This window comes from Sordaria macrospora, chromosome 5 (genome assembly GCF_033870435.1).
Source record: "Sordaria macrospora chromosome 5, complete sequence".
Taxonomy (NCBI): Eukaryota; Fungi; Ascomycota; class Sordariomycetes; order Sordariales; family Sordariaceae; genus Sordaria; species Sordaria macrospora.
In genome coordinates, this window is record NC_089375.1 from 280,367 (window position 1) to 303,942 (window position 23,576).

General features: G+C 51.9%; 5 protein-coding genes and 1 non-coding gene across 6 annotated transcripts; 3 read left to right on the forward strand and 3 right to left on the reverse strand.

The window, feature by feature from the left end:
* Nucleotides 1-2,211: 2,211 nt before the first annotated feature.
* SMAC4_13756 (uncharacterized protein) lies at nucleotides 2,212-3,651 on the reverse strand (the record flags this gene model as incomplete). Its single annotated transcript, XM_066091595.1, has 1 exon — nucleotides 2,212-3,651. One exon carries the CDS (start codon nucleotides 3,649-3,651, stop codon nucleotides 2,212-2,214), a length of 1,440 nt encoding a protein of 479 aa, XP_065947054.1.
* Nucleotides 3,652-6,575: 2,924 nt separating this feature from the next.
* Nucleotides 6,576-8,937, forward strand: SMAC4_12782 (uncharacterized protein; the record flags this gene model as incomplete). The annotated part of the gene is made up of 2 exons (XM_066091084.1): nucleotides 6,576-7,299; nucleotides 7,370-8,937. The coding sequence occupies 2 exons, from the start codon at nucleotides 6,576-6,578 to the stop codon at nucleotides 8,935-8,937; spliced, it is 2,292 nt and encodes a 763-aa protein (XP_065947055.1).
* A 3,602-nt stretch (nucleotides 8,938-12,539) lies between these two features.
* Nucleotides 12,540-15,604, reverse strand: SMAC4_09367 (uncharacterized protein; the record flags this gene model as incomplete). Its single annotated transcript, XM_003345187.2, has 4 exons — nucleotides 15,345-15,604; nucleotides 14,480-15,243; nucleotides 13,733-14,231; nucleotides 12,540-13,648 (listed from the first exon to the last, which is right to left on the reverse strand). Exons 1-4 carry the CDS (start codon nucleotides 15,547-15,549, stop codon nucleotides 12,540-12,542), a joined length of 2,577 nt encoding a protein of 858 aa, XP_003345235.1. The 5' UTR covers nucleotides 15,550-15,604.
* Nucleotides 14,339-14,410, forward strand: SMAC4_13757. The gene has a single exon. It is a non-coding gene; the product is annotated as a tRNA-Arg (tRNA).
* A 584-nt stretch (nucleotides 15,605-16,188) lies between the features above and the next one.
* Nucleotides 16,189-17,004, forward strand: SMAC4_09366 (uncharacterized protein; the record flags this gene model as incomplete). Its single annotated transcript, XM_003345186.1, has 1 exon — nucleotides 16,189-17,004. The coding sequence occupies one exon, from the start codon at nucleotides 16,189-16,191 to the stop codon at nucleotides 17,002-17,004; it is 816 nt and encodes a 271-aa protein (XP_003345234.1).
* Nucleotides 17,005-18,864: 1,860 nt separating this feature from the next.
* Nucleotides 18,865-20,672, reverse strand: SMAC4_09365 (uncharacterized protein). Its single transcript, XM_003345185.2, has one exon. It carries the CDS (start codon nucleotides 20,573-20,575, stop codon nucleotides 18,956-18,958), a length of 1,620 nt encoding a protein of 539 aa, XP_003345233.1. The 5' UTR covers nucleotides 20,576-20,672; the 3' UTR covers nucleotides 18,865-18,955.
* Nucleotides 20,673-23,576: the final 2,904 nt, after the last annotated feature.

The following is a 23,576-nucleotide window of genomic DNA, read 5'->3' on the forward strand; positions in this document are numbered from 1 at the left end:
TTGCCGGCTGTGCAGCCACCACGACTCCTCCGTGCGTAATGGTTGGGAAAGGCGCAGTTTGTCTTTTCCTGGAGAAAAACTGGATTTCGGTCTTGTCCGGGGAGAAGTCAACAGCGTTGTCTACTCCCCATTGGACCATGGCGTCCAGCTCTCGTTGGGCCTTCTCTGCGACCTCTTCGTTCGAAGTGCCAGTAACAAGAACTGCACAGTCGTCTGCATATCCAAAATGCTGTGCTTCGCTCTCTCCAAGGCGATGGACCGGCTCTGTGTAGAACAAGTAGATGATGGGCGAGGCAGGGGAGCCCTGAGGGAGCCCGCATCTGAGACGGCGCATAGGAGTGGTCACCCCTGGGTATCGCACGCAGGCCATGCGGTCCGTCATAAAAGACTCAACCCAGCGAACCACGCAGTCCGGCCACCCTTGCTCCCGCAAACGTAAGACCAGCCTATTCACTAGGACGGCATCAAAGGCGCCTTTGACATCCATGGCTACAAGTGCAGCAACAAGTCCCTTGTCGAGTGCAGCTTCGATATCGTGAAACAGAGCTTCCACAATGTCAACGGCCGAACGCCTTGGAAGGGCGCCAGCCTGCTGGGGATTCAAGACCCCGTTAGAAATGGCCGTCCAAGCAATCCGCCTGCCAATAAGGCGTTCGATGCCTTTTCCAAGGCAGGACAGGAGTGAGATGGGCCGCCATCCCTTGGCCGTCGTTTGGTCTTTCCCAGGTTTCGGTATCATAACCACTTCCGCCTGTCGGAAGACTTGGGGGTGGTAGCCGGTAGCGACGCAGCCCTGATAGAGCCGCAGGACAGGGTCTTTGATCGCTTCCCAGGATGCTTTCAACATACGAACGGTAATACCGTCGGTGCCTGGGGACGTGTTGCCAGAACCGCAAAGTGTTTTGTAGACTTCATCCGCGTGTACGACGGACGACCAGGGTAGGCGACGGCGTGGTACCGTGGGTACCCAGCCAGTTTCGAGGTCTTCCTCTTCGCTGTTCCTTTCTAGAAGGGCCGTGCGGAGCGCCTCCGCCTTGGCTTCTGGCTCGATCACGGTCTGCCCATTGATGACTAGTGGGGGGGCCTCCATCCGGTCGCGGGGCTTGTGCCACGCCACGATCCGAAAAATGTCCTTGTCGTCTCGCGCTTTCGTGATAAGGTCATCGAAGAACAGCTGCTTTGCTTCTCTGACTATCCTCTTAAATTCCTGCCGAAGAGCTTCTATCCGCTGGGGGATGGGATTCGGATTGTTGTGCCGATAGTTGCGGAACATTCTGGAGGCCTGCGCGCACGTTTTATTCCACCACTTTGCGTTTTTCTCAGGTCTTGATGGCCTGCAAGAGATTTGGAGGGCCTCTGTAAGGACGTTGCAGAGGGCCTCGGCGAGCTCGTCGAGCCTTTCCGGGGAGTTCTCGCCTGCAGGGAGGAGCGGGACCAGACCCATGAGAAACGAGACGTTTTCGGCAAATAGTTTAATAGCCTCTGGGTCTTCACGAAGGACCAGTCGACGGCGAGGAGGCTCTACAGGTTGGATAGGAATGTCCGTAATGCAGACTTGGTGGTCGGAGCCGCAGTCCGCCTCTGGGGCAATTCTTGTTGAGCAGAGTGGTATGTTCGAGAAGGTAAGGTCGATAGTATTACCGCAGTTGTGGGTAGGAACACCAGGGGCCGTCAGCAAATCCAGGCCATGCTCTGTAATGTAGTCCACAATTCGCGTGGCACTCTCTGATGTTTCCGCGCCAGGTTGCCAGGAGTGGTGTTTGGCATTGAAGTCGCCAGCGAGGAGTGTCCTTGTCGTTGGTTGCCAATTTTGCAGTAGCTCGAGGGCCGAAGTATCGTTTGACCGGCGGTAAATGTTAACGAAAGTGACACCCTGCGTCTCTACCCATAGCAGATCTCTGGTATGGCCGAGAGTGAACCCTCCTGCTGCCATTTCCCTACGAACGTACGTGGCGACGCGTGGGTGGGTAGTAGTCTCACTTGTCCATGTGCGGACAGGTGTGTAAAGAGCGTAGAGGGAGTGCCCGGGAATACCAAAGCGGCCCTCATGGAACCACACTCGTGGCTCTTGGATCATAATCACGTCCGCTCCAGCCTCACTAGCAGCTTGGAGGGCAATTTCGTGCGTGTCGCGTGCTCGTGCTACATTAGCCTGAAGGACACGCAGTCTGGAATTGTTCAGGCTATCACGAGAGGGGGTTGAGTGTCTACTCATTGGCCGTCGGCCCTCTTGGAGGGCGTTTTGTGGCGGCTAGAACGACGGACTGCGTTATCCGAGGACGCGTACTCGCTCAACTGGACTACTATCATGTCCTCATCAGCTGGGGGCTGGCTCTGGTCAGAGCTGTTGGAGTTCTCAGGGCCGGAGGGAGCGGAATCATGGCTAGACAGCTCGTCGGGAGACGTGGGGGTATTTTGCTGGTTGTCGGAGGGGGCGGCGCGGTTGTATTTCTCGGTGAAGAGAATGCCACCTTTACGGCGAATCTCTCGTTGTTGATCAGGTGTTGGGCGGATGATGGTATCTCTTTGGCGTCTCGGGCGCATAGGACACTCGACGTGGGTGGACTCAAAAGGGCCACAGCAGTTGGCGCATTGAGTGTGACGGTCACATTCTCCGTGGGCAGTACGTCCGCATTGTGGGCATTTTGCAGCGCGAGCGCACCCTCTACGGCCATGCCACCCAAAGCATTCGGTGCATTGGTCCAGTGGGCGGCGTTTCTGGACGTGGCGGCTGACGTTGCTAACGTCGAAAAGACGGAAGGGAGAGACAGGCCTATCAAAGGAGATAAGCCAGGTTGCATAGGCCTCGCCAGGGTGGTAGGACTGGGAGGGACGGAGGGCGACAGGCTCTTGGCCGGTTTGGACGAGAACCTCGTCCTTGATGGCGGTGGTTGTGTCTACAGGGACCATACCGAATCGCATCGTCATAGGCACATTTGGGACGGCATAGGTGACCCATTTCTTGGGCACTTCGACTTGGACGCAGCCAAAACGAGAACTAATCTCATCCTTGTGGGCCATGAGGGTCTGGCGGGCAGCGTCATCCTTGGGCACGAGGGCAAAACCAGTAGGGACTTTATGGCAGGCGGGGATGTCGGTGGGGGCGAGGCGGAGGAACGTTTGCACTTCTTTGCGAATGGCAAAGGCATCTGTGTTGGCGAAAGGGGAGTCCCTATCCAGTCGAAGAAAGACGCGGCCGTCACTCTGGGGTACGGCAGCCTTGCGGGTAAGGCTGGAGCGGGGAGTGGAGCGGGAGGCCGATGCGGAGGTGGAATCTGTACCGCGGGCGGCAGCATCCGCGTAGGAGATGGGTCCCTTTCCCTTGCTGGCAGAGGGAGTGGAGACCTTTTTGCCGGCTGGGGCAGACGTAACCGGGGTGGGCGAGGGAGGTGAGGCAGAGTTTTTCTCCGCTTTGGCGAGAGCTTCAGAGATGAGGGTCTCAGCGAAAGACGTGATGGGGCCGGAAGCAGCAGAGGTGGCGGTGGTGGCGTGGGCAGGACGGGCTTCCTCGTCCGCAGTTCGGGCTCTCTTGGCCGACTGCGCCGTCGTGGAGGGCGGGGGCAGGACGAAAATAGAGTCCGGCAGAGGTGTAACCGGTATTATAGCCGGCGGCGGTGGTTGGGGGGGCCCAGAGGGCGAAGGCGTAGACATTTTGATGTTGTGAATGTTTGGATATCGACCGTGAAAACGGCGATTTAGGTGGTGTTAGTGATTTTGCGGGTAACCAAGAGTTAGCACTAACACTTGGCGCCAAGGGTTTTTGTTATAGGAGGAAGATGCCTCTGGAGGTGATGAAGGTGTGGAAGTGGAGCAGGCAGAGAGTGCGAAACTCAAGAGGCTGGAGACGATCACCGTTGAACTCGACCCGACGCCGAGGATTGAGGAGCTGGAGCGCGTGGAGGTGGATTTGCACGGGAGCCCGACGAAGTGCTACAAGGTCGGGGAGGCGTATGATCGGTGGTTTTCGGAGCGGTTTGGGTTTGAGGTGATGTTTGTGTATCTGGGGGATGGAAAGCGCCAGATCTTGGGGACGAGTTTGCTGCCGCCGCCGCCGCCGCCGCCAGGGACAATAACGACATCTCACTCGCACCCCCACGCCCAATCTCAGGCTAGCAGCTCGCGGCGTCAGTCCGGCCAGTCGATGCCCCAGCAGCGACAGCAGCAACAACAACAACAATAACAACAACAACAACAACAACAACAACAACAACAACAACTGCAAAAGGCAACATTTCGGTCAGTCTCGAGATGAGCAGGATGAGGAGCAGGACCAACGACAACAGCAATCAAAACAGCGACAATGACAATGACGCCGCTATTAGTGTCGGTTGCGGTGATGCCCAAATCAAAGTTGACAGCAGCACGAAGGATACTAATACCGATACCGATACCGATATCGAATCAGGTCGTCAACTCGCAAACCTAACGATGGACAATGGTGCGATCTTGCAATTTATGTCAATCGTATACGCTTGGGACAGTGCGGACGATATATTGAAAAGCTCGTTCGCTTCGAGAAAGCCTACGGACGAGTTGTCAACCGCTAGGTACTACGATAATCTACGACGAAAAGCACAAAATCTCAGTATTTTATACACCGTTTTGGGCATATCAGCCAGTTTTCGGCTTCCAAAGTCATGAAAGAAAATCAACATCGATATCGAGCAAGCAGAAGTTGTATATCAGCTGTGTTAGCAGGTCGTTGCATTAAAGCGCGGAAGGCATTCACGACGGAAATAGCTGAGGCTCGGAAGATGATGAAGATGGTAGAAGGATACGATGGGCTTCTCTACTTTTTACTCCTTGGGTTTGGTAGTGGGTTCACGTTAAGAGCTTATCCACTACGACAAAAAAAGTAGGTTATAATATTTATTAATAGCCATTTGTTACGAACAATGAGCGAAGAACACGGGCCAACCAAGCCACCGGTACACAACAGCCACATGAGGCTGGGCAGTGTAACCATGACAAGAAAAGAAGGCTCATGAAGGTAGGCCAGACTCATGAAGGCGAGCCAGGCTCACGAAGATGAGCCAGCCATAGGCAGTGAGCCAGCACTAAGGGGTTCACGTCTACGTGGACATCCGGAAACAGATATCTCGCAGAGGGCGAGCAGGTATAAAGGGACTACGGGAGAATTCAGATTGTCAGATAGTTCGACAGTAGTCAATAGTTCATTACCGCCGAGACCAGTATTACGAACATACTTGTTGTGAACCTTTTGACTTCACCGAACAGCACTGATAGTTAATACCTTCAGCTATCTCATTTAGGCATATCAGACTGCCGTTCGTCACACCATTTCTATAATTTTAGAAGAGGGGAAATGAATTTCAATATTTCTAATGAAATATATGAATTTAATTAGCCGAGACCCGACGTGGCCAACAAACGTTGAACAACTCCACGACGAACTCGAGACCGTGGCGGGGGCGGAACGAATCCTCCGCTGGGCCTTGCGACTGGGACGACTGCAGGAGTACCAGCTGGCGGTGAAGATAGAACAAGCGAGGGAAGCAGAAGAGCTACTGGGGAGCTCAAACTGATCTTTAATTCTAGTGGGCGGGAACACCCCTGGGTGAGGCCGGGGGACCGCGCAACGGAATCAGAGATCGCGCCTCGGGAATGACGGTGAGGTCATACCGAGAGGAAGACAAACACCGAAGGCACGGCGCCGACACGGCGTCGTTGCGACAAGAGAAGCGGAGGGTTTTCATCCGGCTACGGTACGGTTTTTCCCACTGACTAAGAACGGAAGCAGCACCGCATACCCACAGGGTAGACTATGTAAATAGTTAGCGTGTATAAGACCAATAATAATAATTTAATTAGCCAAATAAGGATTGTAAATTAAAAGATTTACTAGCATAGATTTTACAGCGATTTAATAGCAAATTATTTACTAGCGGTTTCGAATATGACCTAGTAAATCTAGCCAGAAAAGTTTACTGGAGGCATTTACTAGTAAAACGAACGTACCCTAAGACTAAGAAACCAGAAGAAATGACCTTAAATACCCACCGTTCGTCTAGATCTCCAAATTTCCTAGTCTCAGTCAGACTCAGCCAATGAAGCCAATGAAGCCAATGAAGCCAATGAAGCCAATGAAGCTAATGAAGCTAATGAAGCTAATGAAGCCAAATGAAGCTAATGGAAGCCAATGCAGCCAAACAAAGCCGTCGAATCACCAAGTGCTCAACGCCAAATATGAGTAGTAGCCCAACTCTGGTCAGGCACTGACGCACCGCTTCAGTCTCCCCCTCAACCTCAGCTGAGTCTGAACTTGTTATCATATCCAGGTCCAGTACCGTCAAGGGAGTCGCACTCCTGCAACAACTTCAACAGCCCGCGCAGGTAGAATTTCCGTCAACACCTAACTCTCTTGTCAAGCCATCACCAGAAACACGCAGTCACGTCTTTCGATTGCTCTATAAGTTGCTGCTGCCACCCTTTTCCCCTTAATGCTAGGGTTCTTCCAGCCAAAGCCTGGCTTACGCATGAGCACATATATCTCAATGGCCGGCAGGATCAAGCATTATGTTCCTGGTCACATTTTTTCCAATTCATTGTGACCCATGTTTTCCTGGCTCAGATGGTCTTCTCCGCCTTCGCTCCTCGTCGCCAAACGGCCTCTACTAGTCCATGGACCTGGAACGACACATACACACGCCGCGCTGTTACCTGTTAAATCATCGTTTTGTCTGGCATCCTCGTCATGCCCTAAACCCGGCTCGGCATGGCCGACCATGGCCGCCCCGCCGTCTCTACAACTTCTTAGGGGCACCCTTCGGTGGCTTCCATCACGGCCGTTTACCACCTCGGCTAATAACACTCCCAAAGGTCCGGATTCGAGTTCTCTATTTTCGCGATTTGGCGTCTTTCTATGGAATCTTTTTTACTGGATATTTTGCGTTTACTTGGTCTACCTAGGCTGGTGGAATTGGAGATTCAAGAAATCCATCGAACGTCAACGCTGGAATCTTTGCAAGAAGTGCGATGATTTGCTGGATAAGGTCGACCCTGGCCAAGTCAGCCAACGACTCGTTCAATTTCATGACATCAGAGCACTATATCAATCAGCCAAGGCAGGATGTCACTTTTGCGCCCTCTTCGTAGGAGCAATCTCCTGCTTTGCTGACCCACCGACGAGGGTAATCGGCAATGATCAAGACTGGCAAGAACAAATCCCCTTGCAAATAAGGGTTACGACGGAGAAGCCCAGGGAGCGAATTTTCTTCTTTGTAGAGACAGTCAAAGGGGAAAGGCTTGGTGTTCAAAAAGCAACAACTACCAATCCTCGTAAGTTATGCACTCGCGGAGACGCTCTCCACTTCTTATACGCGGATATTATAACTAATAAGACTTGTAGCTTATCACGACATGGATCGCCGCACATGGAACGAGGTGCCCAAGTCCTTGGAAATCGGACAGGAAGCGAACTGGCATCAGGTCAATAAGTGGCTTGAGGAGTGCTCGTCTTGGATTCACTTTGGTTGCCATTCCTCCGGTTTTAGCAAATTCGTCGACAATCTCACAGTGGGGTTCTTTGACATTCCCTCCGCACATGAATTCCTAAATGTATTTCACGTACCCGAGTCCGTCGAGCCAAACCAGCGCCCCAGCCGGCTCATATCTGTCGGCGAGATCGGCGATCCCTATGTCAGGATCTCTAAGACCCGTGATTCAGTTGACTTTTCGACGCAAGAGTATATGACTCTTAGCCATCGATGGGGTGAAGGCGTCCCCTTGAGGCTCCTGAAAGACAACCAAGAAGAATTCTGCACGCAGGGTATACAGCTAGACCGTTTGCCAAAGACCTTTCAGGATGCCGTTGGGGTAACTCGAAAGCTGAAAGTCCCATTCTTGTGGATCGACTCCCTCTGCATCATCCAAGACTCACACGAAGACTGGGTTGAAGAATCCGCCAAGATGCACTCAATCTATCGACGCTCTTATTTAAATATATCGGCTGGTGGTGCAAGGGATCCCAATGGAGGCCTCTTCTTTCCTCGGCCCATGCCCCTCGCTTTAGCAAATCTCGAGGTGCCACTCCGGGATCGTCCCGGCGCTCCTGCTACATGCCATCTTGTCCTCTTTCCTTGCGCTGCCGACGAAAAATTGCCCCTGTTTGAAAGAGCTTGGGTACTACAGGAAAGATATATGAGCCTGCGCAATCTAATCTTCGGACGATACCAACTACATTGGGAATGCAGGACTTTCCATTCTAGGGAGACCTGGGACAAGCTTGGCACAGGGCCCCTAAGAGGATCTGCTAATATGTCACGATTCTGGAAACAAATGATTATGCTGGAGTTGCCATGGGACTTCGAACGGCGAACAGTTTGGCATCGTACCATCCTCACTTATACGGATTTGGGGATCACAAAAGCTTCTGACAAGCTTGTAGCGATACACGGACTCGCACAACAATTAGAGGATAAATGGGATGGAGTCACTTACTATGCTGGTTTATGGTCTTATCGCCTTCGACAAGATCTCCTCTGGTATCGTCCTACAGGACCCTCAACACGAGTATGTCAGGAGGATGACTTGGCCTACCGAAACCTGTACCCTTCCTGGTCCTGGGCTTCTATTAATGGAAAAGTGAACCCTACATTTGAATACGTCGCAGACGGTCTGGTTCAAATCTTAGAAGTCAATATGCCTTCAACATCAAAATCTTCGCTTCCCACGGCCACCAGAGGGGTAATCAAACTCAGGGACCGGTACTTAGGGCAGTGGTCGACTCCAGGGATGCCAAGTATGATCGCCGAGAACGGCCTATTCACCGAGTCACTTCTTTGCATGATAGATCGACAAATTTTCGGGCTGTCATTCACTGGGATCATGACCTGGATAAGACCGTCAAGGACTCCAATGTGTATCTGGCTCCGTTCGAAATCGTCCCCGAACGGGGAGCAGATGGGCTTGAAATGATAGGCTTGGTCCTTGAGCCTGTTCGAACTGCTAAAACCGCTCCCCTGAATGGCCAGTTTCGACGGGTTGGATTATTCTCAATAAGGAGCAATTGGAACAGTCACCAAGAGAGACCTGTCAGGGTCCCGAAGAGCAGAAAAATGGATGACGCTGCTGAATGGGCCCTAGAGTGTTACCGGCAAAGAAAAGAAAGCGAACTCGGTTGGGACGAAGCAACCAAACTTTTTGACAAACTCGAGCAGACATGGAAGAAAGGATGGACAGGGGCAGTTGACTTTCCGTTTGGGCCTCAGCAATCCAAGGTATTATAGAGCGACAAGATATGTTACACTGACGGCCCTAACGGCTTTCCAAAAGAGTCACAAAGTCGTATTCTCAAGGATGATCCCTTCCTCAACGGCACCATCAGAACCACTCTGAAGAACCGTTATTTTCCGGAACTCAGACCGGAAGACCATGGGGATATTGGGAAGGTCCTCGAATGCGTCGAACAGTGGTCCAAGCACAACATGAACTGGTGGTGGAGAGATCGGAACCTAGGCAAAGGTGAGGGAAATGGATGGTATACGTATGAGCTAGTATGAAAGTAAAAACGCGTGGGTCTGGAACAATTTCCTCCTCCGATTGTCATGCACCATAGCGGGAAAATACCGTAGTGGGAAAATCTGTTTCCAGATATTGATTGTAGCTGTTGGACAATAACTACAACTAGGTACCTAATGTTTGAAAACTAACGCATTTTTCTTACTGTGGTCGCTGGGTGTCGTGCTTGCTGAGCTCGTGTGTGGAATTCCACAACATGGTGGGCAGGAGACTATGGGAGTGGAGTGGTGCAATCGTGTCCGCCTGAGGGTAAAGACAAAGATTGGGCTACAGGCACAGCGAGATGACCTATTGTCATTCGTTCAGGACTCGATGCTCTGTCTACGGCCCGAAGCCCGAAAGACGGCCACGGACTGCCTCGATGATGCCTTACTTTTACTCAGCCATACCAATGAAGAAAGCAATGGTGCAGTGAGTGATAGCTACAGCCCGGACAATTCCGAGAATGAGGCGTCCACGATCCGTCTGGGTGAGGCCCGGAAGGCCGACAGCGTGACCACGGAGCCGGAAACGGGCGATCCAGGCTCGAGGCTAGAAAGATATATTATCAGCAATCCCCGACTACATGTCCGTTCCACGAACGCCCCGTCACCTAAGGCGACCACAGTAGTACATATCGAGCAGCTCCGTTCCAGCTTTGGCTATGGCTCGGACGGAGGCTGCAGCGACGGCGGAGGGTCTAGCTTGGCTTCGACAGTCACATACACGACAGCCCGTGACACCAAGCAGCAGGACGGAGAAGTCCAAGGGTCGCCCGGTTCCGTCTTGGGGCTTGTAGCACCTCCCAAAATATATCTGGAGGCTACGCCACCCTCCGATGCTGTCAAGGATATGGGGGATATAGCGGAGGTGGCGGAGAGGACAGACACACGCAGAGGCAATGAGGCTGATGCCGCGCCCTCCTTTAAGAGACCGAGGACTGGCGGGATCTAAGGTGAGGAGGCGCACAGCGTGCCGCCGCTGGGCCGCTTCTAGAAGAAAGGGGACGGGAGGGAGGCTAACTTCTGCGTAATTGAAAGGCGTCACAGGTGAAAAAGCTGTTATCGAGATTCTATTAACATGTGACGAACCGTTACAAGCACAGGAGTATTATCGCTGGGATAGAACAATAGAGTAACGGAGTAGTAGCCGAAAGGTACTGGTAGATTGTGATAGCTATTGCTTGCTGAAGAACCGGTAACAAGAGGCCGGGGAAGGCCTTCTTTTATAGCTGTCCTCATGGACCCGATATACTGGACCCGTGGACCCGAGCCTTCGTCTCGGGTCCTCCCTTCGGGTCCGATCTGATTGGTCGGCTAATCTAGTCTCCATGATTGGATCGTAACATAACATACCTAAATCGAGTTTCTTTTCGTTGCCGTCTTTTGTTTCGAACGTCCGTTCGTTTGGTAGATGGTTTACGTAAAGGCGTGAGTGTGAGACCGGTCACAAGCAAAGGATGTTATTAACGAGGCCATCAATGGAACGCTACAAATGGATTTATAGGCAAATGCAAAAGGCACATCTAGCACATACGACCATACCCACTGGAAAACTCGGGATCCCGTCCGCTCTCCCATAGATAAGCCAGTGAGGGCCAGACTAGTAGTTGGGTCGGTGACGACCAGCGAATCCCTGGTGTTGTATCTTTTTCGGCTTTAATTTTGTTTTTGGACCTCTGGTTGCTCTTTTTTTCGGGCTGTAGTCTCTTTGCTTTTGTCCAATTTATGTTGTCTGTGTTCCTTTTACTCTCTTTTTTCACTGCTTTCGGCTTTGCTCTGGAGAAAGTTTTCGGCCATCGCGGGGTGCATGTGAGAACAGTTGACGACAACTAACAACTAACAAAACGCTTGTGTTCGGAAACAACTCTGATAGATCATCACAGGTCTGGGAACTTGGGGACACAAAAGGAACGTCCGTCGACCTTATCAACATCATCAACTTGAAAAGAAAGAATGAAAGGAATGATGAGATCACAACGGCGTAATATACCTTATCCAACCCTCTCATTCATTCCTCCAACTGTACAAACTACAAAAGCACGGTTTTCGTCCCCAAGAGTTTGGTCAAGACGAGACTGAGACTGAGACTTATCGTCCCCTGTCCCCTGTCCCTTGTGTTAGGTAGTCTCCTACATTTACATTTAACCAATAACACCAGATACATGTCTTTATATCCTATCCCATCCTATCCGATCTCATGCTGCTCTACGTGCACCCTGCGCTCTGCGGCGTCCATGTCATTAGCGCTGGACCGCTGGAACTCGCAAGTAGGTAGCCAAGTAGCCAAATAGCCGAGTAGCCAAGTAGTTAAGTACGCGAGCGCGGGTGCTGGCCGTTTCATTGGAGCCTGGCGCCCGGAGATCAACATGAACTTCTCCTTCAATTATTTCCTTTTGGGCGGGCCATATCGAGACTCGAGAGTAAACAAACAGCTTGAGCCGTCTAGCAATCATAACAGGCAGGCATTCATTGAGGGTAAAAGAACAACAACACCAACAACAATAACAACAACAATAACAACAACAATAACAACAACAATAACAACAACAATAACAACAACAATAACAACAACAATAACAATAACAACAACAATAACAATAACAACAACAACAACAACAACAACAACAACAACAACAACAACAACAACAACAACAACAACAACAACAATAACAACAACAATAACAACAACAACACCATTCAAAATGCAGAAAAAAAAGGTAAGGCATCAAGTGTGGTCGGTAGGTAAGTAAGGAAATCGTTTTGAAATAGAGGTACGAGTACGGAGTGACGGGAGAGAAGAGCAAGCACACACACACCTAGGTATTATAGAACGTTGAACCCAAAGAACAAAAGAGACACTTGAACAAAAGAAAAAGCATCAAGGTAGGTAAGGTATCATTGACTCCCAACGCTCACCAGGGGCATTCACCCCTCTCTTCTCCTCTCCCCTTTACCTCTCACATTCATTCCTCCCCACGTCAGACTCCTCCTTAGCTCAACAAGTCCAAGTTCTAGTTCCTACCCCTTAACCAACCGTCCCTTAACAACCCCCGTCTCCTCCTCCAACGCCCTCAACTTCTTCTGTCCCCCCTTCATTTTCTCCAGCAAATACTCAACCCGCTCACTAACATCTCCCGGCCGTCTCGCCATAAGCCCCTGCAACATGACCAGTTCCTGCTCGACCTTTTCGATGTTCTTTGTCTCAATCTTTGCCAGCTCAGTGAGCACCAACAAGTCCATCCGCGCTTTAACCTTGTCGTCACCAGCCAGCTTCTGGAACGCAGCTTGGTAAACGGGTTTGCCGGCTTTGATCTCCATCGGCATGCCATTGGCAGATTTAATAGTGATGAGTTCGGCATTGGCTAGTGCTTCGAGGGCTGTTTCGGGACTCCCGGCTGCTGCAGAAGAGGAGATGGAGGAGGCAAAGGTGTTTGACAGTAAGACGGAATTGTAGGGGATTGAAGACGTGGGGGAGGAGGCCAGGGCGGAGATTAGGTACCAGGCTTGTTCGGTTGTGTATTTCTTGTCTGTTGAAGAAGAAGATTTGGACAAAAGGAACATGCGCAGGATGTCGGAGGCGGTTGAGTCGATGATTTCTTGGACGGCCTTTTGTGGGGATTGCCCGATTTTGAGACGTCGGGCGAGGACTTGCAGGTCGGTGAGACGGCCACCGAGGGCGGTGATGCAGGTGTCTAGTTCTGCGAGGAGGCGGGGGTCGAGCTGCAGCGGGTCAGCGGTGGGGCGGTCCTTTGAGTTCTTCTTCTTTTCCTTCTTGTTGTCGTCGTCTTTGGCTGATGATGAGGTAGTACCATGGTCGTCGTTTTCATTCTGACGATCCTGCTGCTGCTGCTGCTGCTGCTGCCCGTCATGCGCAAACTTGGTGTCGGTCTGCAGCTGGGAGATGACGAACTTCTTGGCCACATCTGGGGACAAGTCGCCGAGGGTGACGGAGCGGAAGACGCGATCGGGAAGTGATCGTTGAAGAGGTTTGGAGTAGGAGGCGTCGTCGGTCAGGAAGATGACATGAGCAATGTTGGATTGTACCAAGGCAGCAGCCCAGTCAGCGATGCGGTCGTAGATTACCCCCTTCTCTTCGCTCTTGTGGAGGAAGTGGTCGATGACAATGACTGGGCGCCGTTCGGGATGAGCTTCTAGGTAGGCATCTTCGCTGAGATCGGCGTCCTTGTCTTCCTTCTTGCGCTCCGACAAACCAACTTGCTTAAGCGCCGACGCCGTCGTTTGCAAGATCTTGACGACTTGCGACTCTAGGTTCTCTGAAAAGTTGGCTTTGACTCCGGTGGTGCTTTGCACGGCGAGGTCGACTAGACTGCTGATGTTGTTGGACCAAGAGAATACAGGGCGGTAGCCGACTTCGAAGGCAAGACGACGGATGGTGCCCGCTTCGCCGCGCGCTTCCACGACCGGCTTGCAGTCGATGAGCAACACATCATTGCGTTCCTTGAGCACTTGGTCTAGAATGAGTTCCTTCTTGCCGGATCCGCGCGGGCCGTGGACGACGGTGAAGGTGTCGACGGACTCGAGAAGGCCGGTTTGGATGGAGTCGATCAGATCTTTGCGGTGGGTGAAGAGGGCGTTGAGACCGGCATCTTCGGTATTGCGCCTACGGAAGGCGAGGATATCCGAGGTTTGCGACTTGAACCATTTGTAGAGGCGGGAGTTGGTGAATTCAAAGTATTTCTGGACGTGTGCCTATGGGTGGTGGGACTAAGTGTTAGCAGCTATCAGGTGTCAAAAGTGTCAAGGCCAACTGAGGCGCGGGATTGAAAAGTACAATATCTCGACCGCAAATTCAGCAAGGTCCGCTGGCTCAATGGCAGAGCGTCTGACTACGAATCAGGAGGTTCCAGGTTCGACCCCTGGGTGGATCGAGTTGTATTTCTTTTTGGTGGTGGAGACTGGTGATCAGGGATATGACTTCTTTTTGTTGCACAACGTACCTTGACAAAGAACTCCCGAATGGGATCAAACACGGCAACAGTGAAGGCGGCAATCAAGGCAGCGACGAGTGGGATCACGATCCTAGGGTGGCTCGTGAACCAAGCCCAGATGTGATGGGCCTTGACTCGCTGTTCGTACGAAAGCCGTAATCTCGTCGCATTTTTGCTTCCCTGTTCGCGCAAGACGAAACCATGCATGCAATTTCTCGCCATGATGGCATCGCGGACCAAGACAAAGTCGATGTAGGCGAAACGGGGCAAGACCTTGGAATCTGTCGGCTGGGACGTGATCTCGCTGATTTTGCCGTATTTGCGGAAGATGCTGTAGAGTGTCTCCTGTGACAGTTCGGCCGGGGATTCGTCGTGCTTGGCTGGCACGAACTCGACTCGTATGCGACTGCGAGGGAGTCTGTACAGGTCTTCTAGCCAGGGGACGCCCTCGACCAGCCCCGTCTGAACCCTGCCGAAGGGGTTGAACCATGGTTTGATGGGGTTGTTGTGAAGGAGTTTGGACAGTTTGCTTTCGACTTCGGCAGCTGACATGTCCTCTGGGTAAGTGAACTTGACGAATGCGCCGCCATCCTTAAGGCGAGGGATGATCTCGGTGACCTTGATGGGAACTTGGCCGTGGGTGTTGATGGCTCGTTTGACTAGTCTGATTGGGTCGATGAAGCTGTAGGAGGATCCTTCGAAGCGTTGGAGGAGATCTTCGCTTGTCCATGGCCGCCAGATGAGGACGGAGCTGAGTTTGAGGGGGAAGAGGTCTACTTTGCGTTAGTCTTGATGTAATGAGAGGTGAGATATGTGGTGGACTTGCTGTTGAAGAATAAGAGGGATTCATGAGGGGCAGTGTCGATATGGCCACTTTCTTTATGAGAACCTGTGGAGGCCGTCGAGGAGGAGGTGGTTGAGGTACTCTCCCAAGCCCGGGTGATTCTTCCGTGAGAGACTGGGAGTCCTCGGCCAAGTGAATATTGGAGCAAGAGGGAGGTAGAGCGAGTGGTGAACCTAGGAACTCGGTGTTGGCCAGGCCTCGTCGCCTGCCTTGAGAGGATGTTTGCTGATATCATTGCAGCTTCATTATGCACGGTGTAGGTATGTAGGGTGAAAAAATGTGGTTGTGATGAGAAAAGTGTATCACAGCATGGCGACAGCAGGGTAGGATATAACTTCAATTACCGAAAACACGTTCCTGCTTTGGAGCTGATCCCTGGAAAGAATACCTGGAAACGGCCATCGGGTACCTTGAGAGCTGGCCATTGAGGTGCGACGTCATCGGGAGGGGCATCGCCAAGGCCTTTATCCTTATCGCCTTCCGTTATCAACTCGAGCCAAAGGTTTTGATAACGAGCCGTTGCCTGCCGCAGCTCCCGACATTTTCCTCCGCTGGCAATTCTGATTGGGTGGAATTGTTCATCTTCCAGACTTCCACTGCAAGCTCTTGACGCCGCGCAACATCAAAAGACGGGTAACACAACAGTTACATCCGTCACGAGACTTGCCGTCCTGTCACCACCACCAGCTACCGCATTGAGGCTTTGTTACCCCTCAATCTGTTCAATTCGAAAACCGACGACTGCTCCCTGTCAATTGAGTGTTTAAACCCTTCTGCGTATTTCCAAATCGACGATAATCTCGACCTCGAATCCATATTCGAACCGGTCCCCAATCGAACTCTACAGGCTTTACCTTCGAAACAGAAAGACACAATGGGCTGGTTCTGGTCCTCCCCCTCCTCTCCGGCAGCCTCTTCAGGCAAGCCTACCGAGACCTCAAGTCTCCCTGCCGCCACACAACCAGAAGCTGCTCCCCCAGTGCGACAACAACTAACACCATCAACACCGTCTCCCTCCTCCTCCGCCGCCTCATCCGCCGACGCCGAGCTCCAGAAATTCCTTGAAATGCTCCAAGGCGACGACTCCAACAAGTCCTCCCAGCCTTCCCAACAACAACCAACACCATCGTCAACCTCGTCCGAACCACCAGCGGCTCCCTCCGTCCTAGCAAAATACAAAGCCTACATCCCCTTCTCCTCCCTCCTCATCAAAGACGACGAGCCCGAGCCCGAGCCCGAACTCCCCAAAAAGACGCGCTCCCCAACCTCCATCGCCATGTCCGAGCACTGTCTCCCGACAACGTTATCCTGCCGGGACGCCTTCGACTACGCCTGGCACTGCCAAACGCCCGGGTCGCAGTTCAACGCCGTGTACCGCTACGGCACCATGAAGAACTGCTCGGAGCTGTGGGACGATTTCTGGTTTTGCATGCGTACCAAGAGCTTCAGCCCCGAAATGAAGGCCGAGGCCGTCAAGGAGTATTACAGAAAAAAGGAGGAGGCCAAGTACGGCGGCGGGCAGCCGAGCAGCGAGGATGTGTGGGAGAGTCGGGAACGCAGGGTGGAGTGGGATAGTGAGTTTCGGCAGGGGTGGGAGGGGGAGAAGGTTAGTGACGAGGAGTTTAAGAGGAGGGAGATGGAGAGGAGGAGGATGGTTAGGGAGCAACTTGGGTTGGATGCTAAGAACTAGGGAGGGGAGGGGAGGGGGAGGGGTGGGCTTGATTGGGATGGGGAGAGGGAGAGAGAGGGGCGGAGATGTTGGAGGTGATATACCACGTTTATGTTTTGCCTTTTTTTACGGTTCTTGAGATGCCGTTATTATCACGTTTGCAAATGGTACTTACTACTTCTTGATGTCTGTCCTATCCTATCCTAAACTTCTACTTCTGGAGCCGTTTGTCGTCTGCCCCACCCTTCTTTCTACGAGCGCGGACCCCTGGTTGTATGTATGTATGTGTGTGGTGTTCCGCTAATTCCTGTCTCTCCCCCTTCCCTTGAGTCTCTTACCTACTGTTAGGTACACCACGACGGCGTACTATCTTAAGAAACTTAAGCGCCGATAGCTTACCTACCTACCTACCTACCTACCTACCTACCCCCAAGCACCCAAGTACCCAAGCACCCAAGTACCCTGCCTGCCAAACCCAAACTAATGAAAGACCTGACCGTCCAAATATACGTAAGTCCAAATACTTATGTAGTAAACGTTTCCACCAGCAATCACTCACTCAGTCAGTCCTCTCTCTATATACTCAGCTATCAGCTATCGGCTAGGTAAGCATCAGCGTTGGAATCCAAACTCTTCACAAAATCTCTCTATAATGGATTATAATTCATGCATGCCTAGATCAAAAACCTCCCCCAAGTACATACCTATACCTATGTACCTATGTAATGTAATGTAATGTAGCCTTGCCAGCCTCGGTATCTTGGGTAGCTTAGGTAGCCATCCATCCATCCATCCATCCAGTCAGTTAGTCAGATGAGGGTACGTGGTGTCGTTTATGGTAGGCTGTCTTCTCTTTGTCTCTTCGTCGTGATATGTCGTCGGTCTGCGGAAAGAGAGGTGAGTGCTGTGCCTGGTGAGCGTCTGGTTAGGATTTGATACATTACCTTGGATGTTTGTTTGTGTCTTTTTTTGGTTCAATTCCATGTTATGTAGTACCTACCTACCTTCTCTCCCGTTATTCTTGTTTCAGCAAGTACAGCAGCACTTGTTGATCTTTTTTTTCTCCGTTTTGAATTGTAGTGTTGTTGTTGTTGTTGTTGTTGTTGTTGTGGCCAAACATGAACCACACAAAGTCTCCCTACAAGTGACTCCATGTCGGTGACACCCACCCAGGAGGCGGAACTGGATTGAGGGGTAAGCCACAGGCACGAAAGACTTTCTTCAAGGCTTCTTCTTTTGCTGCCATGTTGAGGTTTATGGTAAGGTATGTCTTCTGATGGAAAGCTTGAGGACTGGATCAATATCAATCGCAGGTGCTCCAGGTCATGTGCTCCTCCTTTGTGTTCAGTTGCTGAACACGATGATGTCGTTTGGAGCGGTAGTATGTGTTGTTGTTGTTGTTGTTGTTGTATTGTGTTCTGTCTTGTCTTGTTTTCTGTTTTCTGTTTTCTTATGGCGGGGGGTAAGTAATGGGAGGGAGGGAGCTGAGAGTAACTACTAGAGATTTAAAACATTTTCTACAAACAACTAGCATTCTTGATGCGTGATGATGATGATGTATAAGGTATGATGTGTGTGATGTGTGCGATGTATACCTAGGTATGTAGGTAGTGCTCGATACTCTCTCCCTCGTATGTAGTCCATCCATCCAGTCCCGTCTAGTCTTCGAGCGAAGCGAGGTCCCTTCCCCCGGACGGGGGCCGCCGGAGGCATCACAACAGTACTTACCGTAATTTGCCTGCCTGCCTGCTATGCCTGGGTAGCAAGGGAGATTAGATGGACGCGGACGAGGACGAGGGGAGATAAGAAGCAAGTAAACTATAAACCATACTCCATTAACAATGCTTTTTCCTTGCTGCCAGAAGAAATAACTGTTCAACAAACACCGTGTCTATCATACACCACCAACTTCCAAACAACAACACCAAGTGGAACGAACGCCTTTATCCCCTTTAGTTAAGTTGTCTGTCTACTAAACACCAACCCCCAACCCCTTCTTAGTCTTTGGCTTTGGCCCAATCCTCTCCTTACCACCCATCCACCCCCTCAACACCTCCGGAATGAACACCGTCCCCGTCTCCTCATCCCACCCGTTCTCCAACAACGCCGCCACCACTCTCGGCACCGCCATGGCCGTCCCGTTCACTGTGAAGGGATACCCGCCCTCAATCATCTTTCCATCTTCGCCCTTTAGCCTCGTCGCCAGCCTTCTAGCCTGGTAATCAGTGCATATGCTCGCGCTCGTCACCTCGCCCCACCCTTCATTCCGTTCCCTCCTGCTGGGGAAAAAGGCCTCGATGTCGATCTTGCGTGTTGCCGAGGCACCAAGGTCATGGGTAGGCATCTCCAGCACGCGGCAGTGTAGACCCAACGACGACAGGAGGTCCGTCTGTAAGTCGACGATCTCGTTGAATATTTCAGAGGCAGAATCGAGAGAAGGGTACGTCCACCCGAAAAGCTCCACCTTTGTGAACTCGTGCACGCGGTACAATCCCTTTGTCTCGAGCCCGCGCGAACCGGCTTCGGCGCGGTAGCACCGTGACACGGCGACGTATTTGAGCGGGGAAAATTCCGAGATGTCGCCGGGGCAGAGAAGAGTCTTGTTGGCGTGCATCCCTGCTAACGGGATCTCGGAGGTGCCGGCCATGGAGAGCTCGGGCTTACCCCGCGCCGCGTCATCGGCGGACTGGGACAGGCTGTAGATCTGCGTTTCGCCGTTCTGGTCGCGGGGCTGGAAACCGCAGGCCGAGGCAACGTGCGAGTAGACTATTGATGGCGGAGAGACTTGGCGCCAGCCGGAGCGCACGGCCAGGTCGAGGGCGTAGCCGATCAAAGCTTGTTCGAGTTGCGCGGCTTCGTCGAGGAGGAAGTACCAACCCCAACCCGAAGTGGTGCCGGCGGAAGCAAAGTCGAGGAGGCCGAGCTCGTTGCCGATGTGCACGTGGGAGCGCCAGACGCGGTCGGACGCCGAGGGGACGGGTTCGGGGTGTTCGTTGATCAAGGACAGAACTTGGGGCTCGGGGCCCCGGGGGGATTCGTCGGAGGTGAGGTTGGGAATGGATAGCGCCAGGGACTCGATCTCGGAGAGGATGCGGGTTTCTTCGGCTTCAATGGTGGAGAGGAGGGCTTTAAGCTTGCGGGCCTCGGCGATGAGCTCGTCTCTTGTTAGGAGCTGGGTGCCGGCGGCGATGGTGTCGGCGTTTTCGTCGCGGATGGAGCCCGGGTCGGTGAGCTGGCGGCGCAGGATGTTGGAGCGCTCACGGAGGGAACGAGCCTCGCGCTGCTTGGCTTGCCATTGGGCGTGGAGGTCGTTGATACGCTGTGGGTAGGTGGCTTGTTGGTGATAGTTGCGCTCGATGCAGTTTTGGGCGTAGAGGTCGGGGTTTTGGCGGATGTGCTTGATATCGACGACAGGCTTGGGGGCTATGCTTGGTCGAGAAGAGGCAGCAAGAGAGTCGGACGTTAATCGGGAGGTGTTGTGGAGGGAAGCAATGCGCGGTGTTTGTGTAAGCGGTCGGAGAGTGGAAGGTCGTGTTTTGGTGAGGCATTGGAGACAGGTGTAGGGCCGCATGGCCAGTCGCGACGGTCTCATTGTGGGCGAATTGAGGTGTTGAGGGATACGAAGTCTAGAAAGGAGGCATTTCCGTCGCAGACCGGGCTAGGGATACTAAGTGCTGGAGGAAGTGTCAGTCAGTGAGTGGTCTGATGATGGCGGGAGACAAGCGAATGGTATCGAGGCCCCGAGGTAGGTTATCGTGACACCTTATCGCGGGGAAAATTAAGTGGAGAGAGTTGAGGACTGGGAGCTATGACCAGCAGCTTGTCTTGTAACAATCCTTGAACCGTTACAGTAGCATTACGTGTAACAATCACCTAGAAGCGCATTCAAGCCTTGGTTGAACGTTACAGGCTGTAATCTTGCCAAGGCAAGTCGATTGAGCTCATTTGGTCAGCCATTGATAAATTTCCCTTTTGTTCTTTCACGATGCCATGCAAAGGGCTTTTCTCTATTTCACCCATATGGTTCTGTTTCCGGCTGTCTGTTTTCCTGTTATTGAGACCTTGAGGCTCTGTCACCTCAATGAAGTGAGTGGTCCGAGCGTCTTCAACCAATTCCAATGGAAGCGAACTGAAGCGATGATGATAGCGCACCTCTCCTTAGCACCCAATGATTGGACCAACTTGACGATGGCTACGCTGACGTCATGTCCAAATGTCGACCTCTTGATAGCGTCCCCTAGTCAGCCCCAACACGGGACGGCAAGCCACGGCTTCAACGACATACTAGCTAAGGTTAGTATGTACCATCACCACAATAGCAGCAATTGGAGATGCAGAGAAATCATGGGAACCCTTAACAGAACCCTTAACAGAACCCTTATGATTCACGCCAAGCCGGCCAGAATGCAATGCATCAAATCCCCCAATGCAAATGCTTGGAACGATCTCCAGCACGTCTCAGCTTTTCAGTTCCTGACAGATCCGCAGAGAGAAGATGCAGAGATGGATCCCCGAACCCCCCCAAACCAACACATGCCTCCACAGCGCTTCACAAAAATCAGGGGTCTTCCTTTCCCACTCCAAACTCTCCGAGATTAGCAATTCCCTGAGATCTCTTTTTCAATCCCCAAAACCGATCTCTTTTCCGGCGTTGCTTTCTTTTTGAGAAGAGACGACCGGGAATCAAACAACACACGGCGTGGATCACGGCCCCGTATAGCATAGTAGTTCCCCGTCAGACCCGTACCGAGAGTCTCTGATAGACGTGAGAAAGACATTGGATCGGAGCCGGTGCTTCGGATGATCCACCCGGTCCTCCAAAAGGGATCCAAAAGTGGCAAAATAAACCAAAAGCAGCTTGCCAAGATGTTGATTGGGATCCGATCGAAATCTCGGATGCAGAGGAACGATGGGTTTATTGAATCGACTAACGCACCTATCAGGGACAGACAACTAGTGTACTATACGACGGGACCGGGAGTGGAAACGGGATTCCGGCACGGAGGCTGTGACGTAGAACAAACTCAAGAGGATGCCCAGTGACGATCGCAATTCCGTTGGCAGCTGGCTGGCAGTAGCCGTTCGTTTGTTTGCGAAAAAAGGTTTGGGCGGTCAAGTCCAAAGAGTGAAGCGTTGACCGTTGACAACTTGAAGAAAAAAAAAGACACACATGTTGTGTAGCCATTCGTGAGTTACAGATGTGGTGGTGTCAATTGAAAGGTGCATAGAATACATAGGATGAACCTGCATCTGCCACCCGTTCCTGATATACACCCTTTTTCAACTGCAGATTTTCCCTCAATCCAAAACACGGCAACACTCGATGCCATAAAACGAGGCACACGACACCCGGACAACCACAACAGGACATTGACACGGCGGAATGCAAAAAGAATATCAACAGAAGCCACTGGCATGCGCCAAAAGTAGGAAAGAAAAAAAGAAAAAAGCAGGCTGAGGGAGGTGTGGACCCCGAACAACCACAAACTCAAAAAGGCCAATCACACACAACCAAACCTACTGTGTAGACAAATCGGGGTCGATCTGTTATTGTGAAACTGGGAACAAGATGTCACTAGCCGGTTTGGGGCTTTCAGTGGCCGAACCCACCGGAAAACCGATCCACAACAGGCAGTCTGCTGCACCCCTGAGAATGGAAGAGAAAGCTAATCCCGAAACAGACACCCGATCAAAGTAGGTTGGACACGGGCCCACAGTGGGAATAGCCCATTCAGGGTCTGTCACAAGTCACAACATTAGAACTGCAAACTGCACCTGTCACGGTCAGTACAATACACCGACAACCGTCTTTCTCATTCTTCTACGGAGGCATTTCTCATGTTTTGTAATCCCGATAGCTGTTTCGCACTTGGTGGACTCCATTGGATGTCCATGTTCCTCCTACAAGTATTTTACGACCCCTTCGACGGCGGAACTGGAAACAACCACAAACATGCCTCCATGTCTTGTCGGGAAACCACATTCACTCTTCCACTTCAATCCACACAATTGACACGGTGCAGTACAGTACAGTATTCGATACACCAACAGAATTTCCATCCATCTTTGACAAATCTGAACAATAAAAAGTCCCTTGAATTCCCCCCCCCCCCCCCCCCCCCCCCCCCCCCCCTCCTTGAACCCCGACTCTCTCTTTTTTTTACCTATTGTACTCCTTCTCTCACATTCACTCTCTTTCCCTTCCTACTCTCTTCCCTTCCCACTCTCTTCCCTTCGACAGTCATCTTCGTATTACCCTCTCCTACCTAGACACATCAACAGAGGTAACCTAGTAATACATCCAATCCTTCATTCACTGGTCCAACATTCGTTCATCCCTCGGCACTCCGTGTACACTACTACTGCAGCCAGTCAGTCTTTGTTGTCCTCAGATCCCATCCAGCACGAGGACCACCAGACAAGCTTCGACAGACCGTCTTAACTCGGGCAATCTTCTCCACTTCACCGACTCTCGTTCGCCCGTTTGGCCCATGTCATGGCAGTCTAGGTCGTGAGATCATCGCCTGTCATCCCAATTCCCCCGTCTCCACCAAACCATCGACGACGACCTGGACCCACCTCTCTTACGCAAT

Coding starts and splice junctions, on each gene's coding strand:
- SMAC4_09365 (XM_003345185.2), bottom strand. CDS start 20,575: ATGAGACCGTCGCGACTGGCCATGCGGCCCTACACCTGTCTCCAATGC.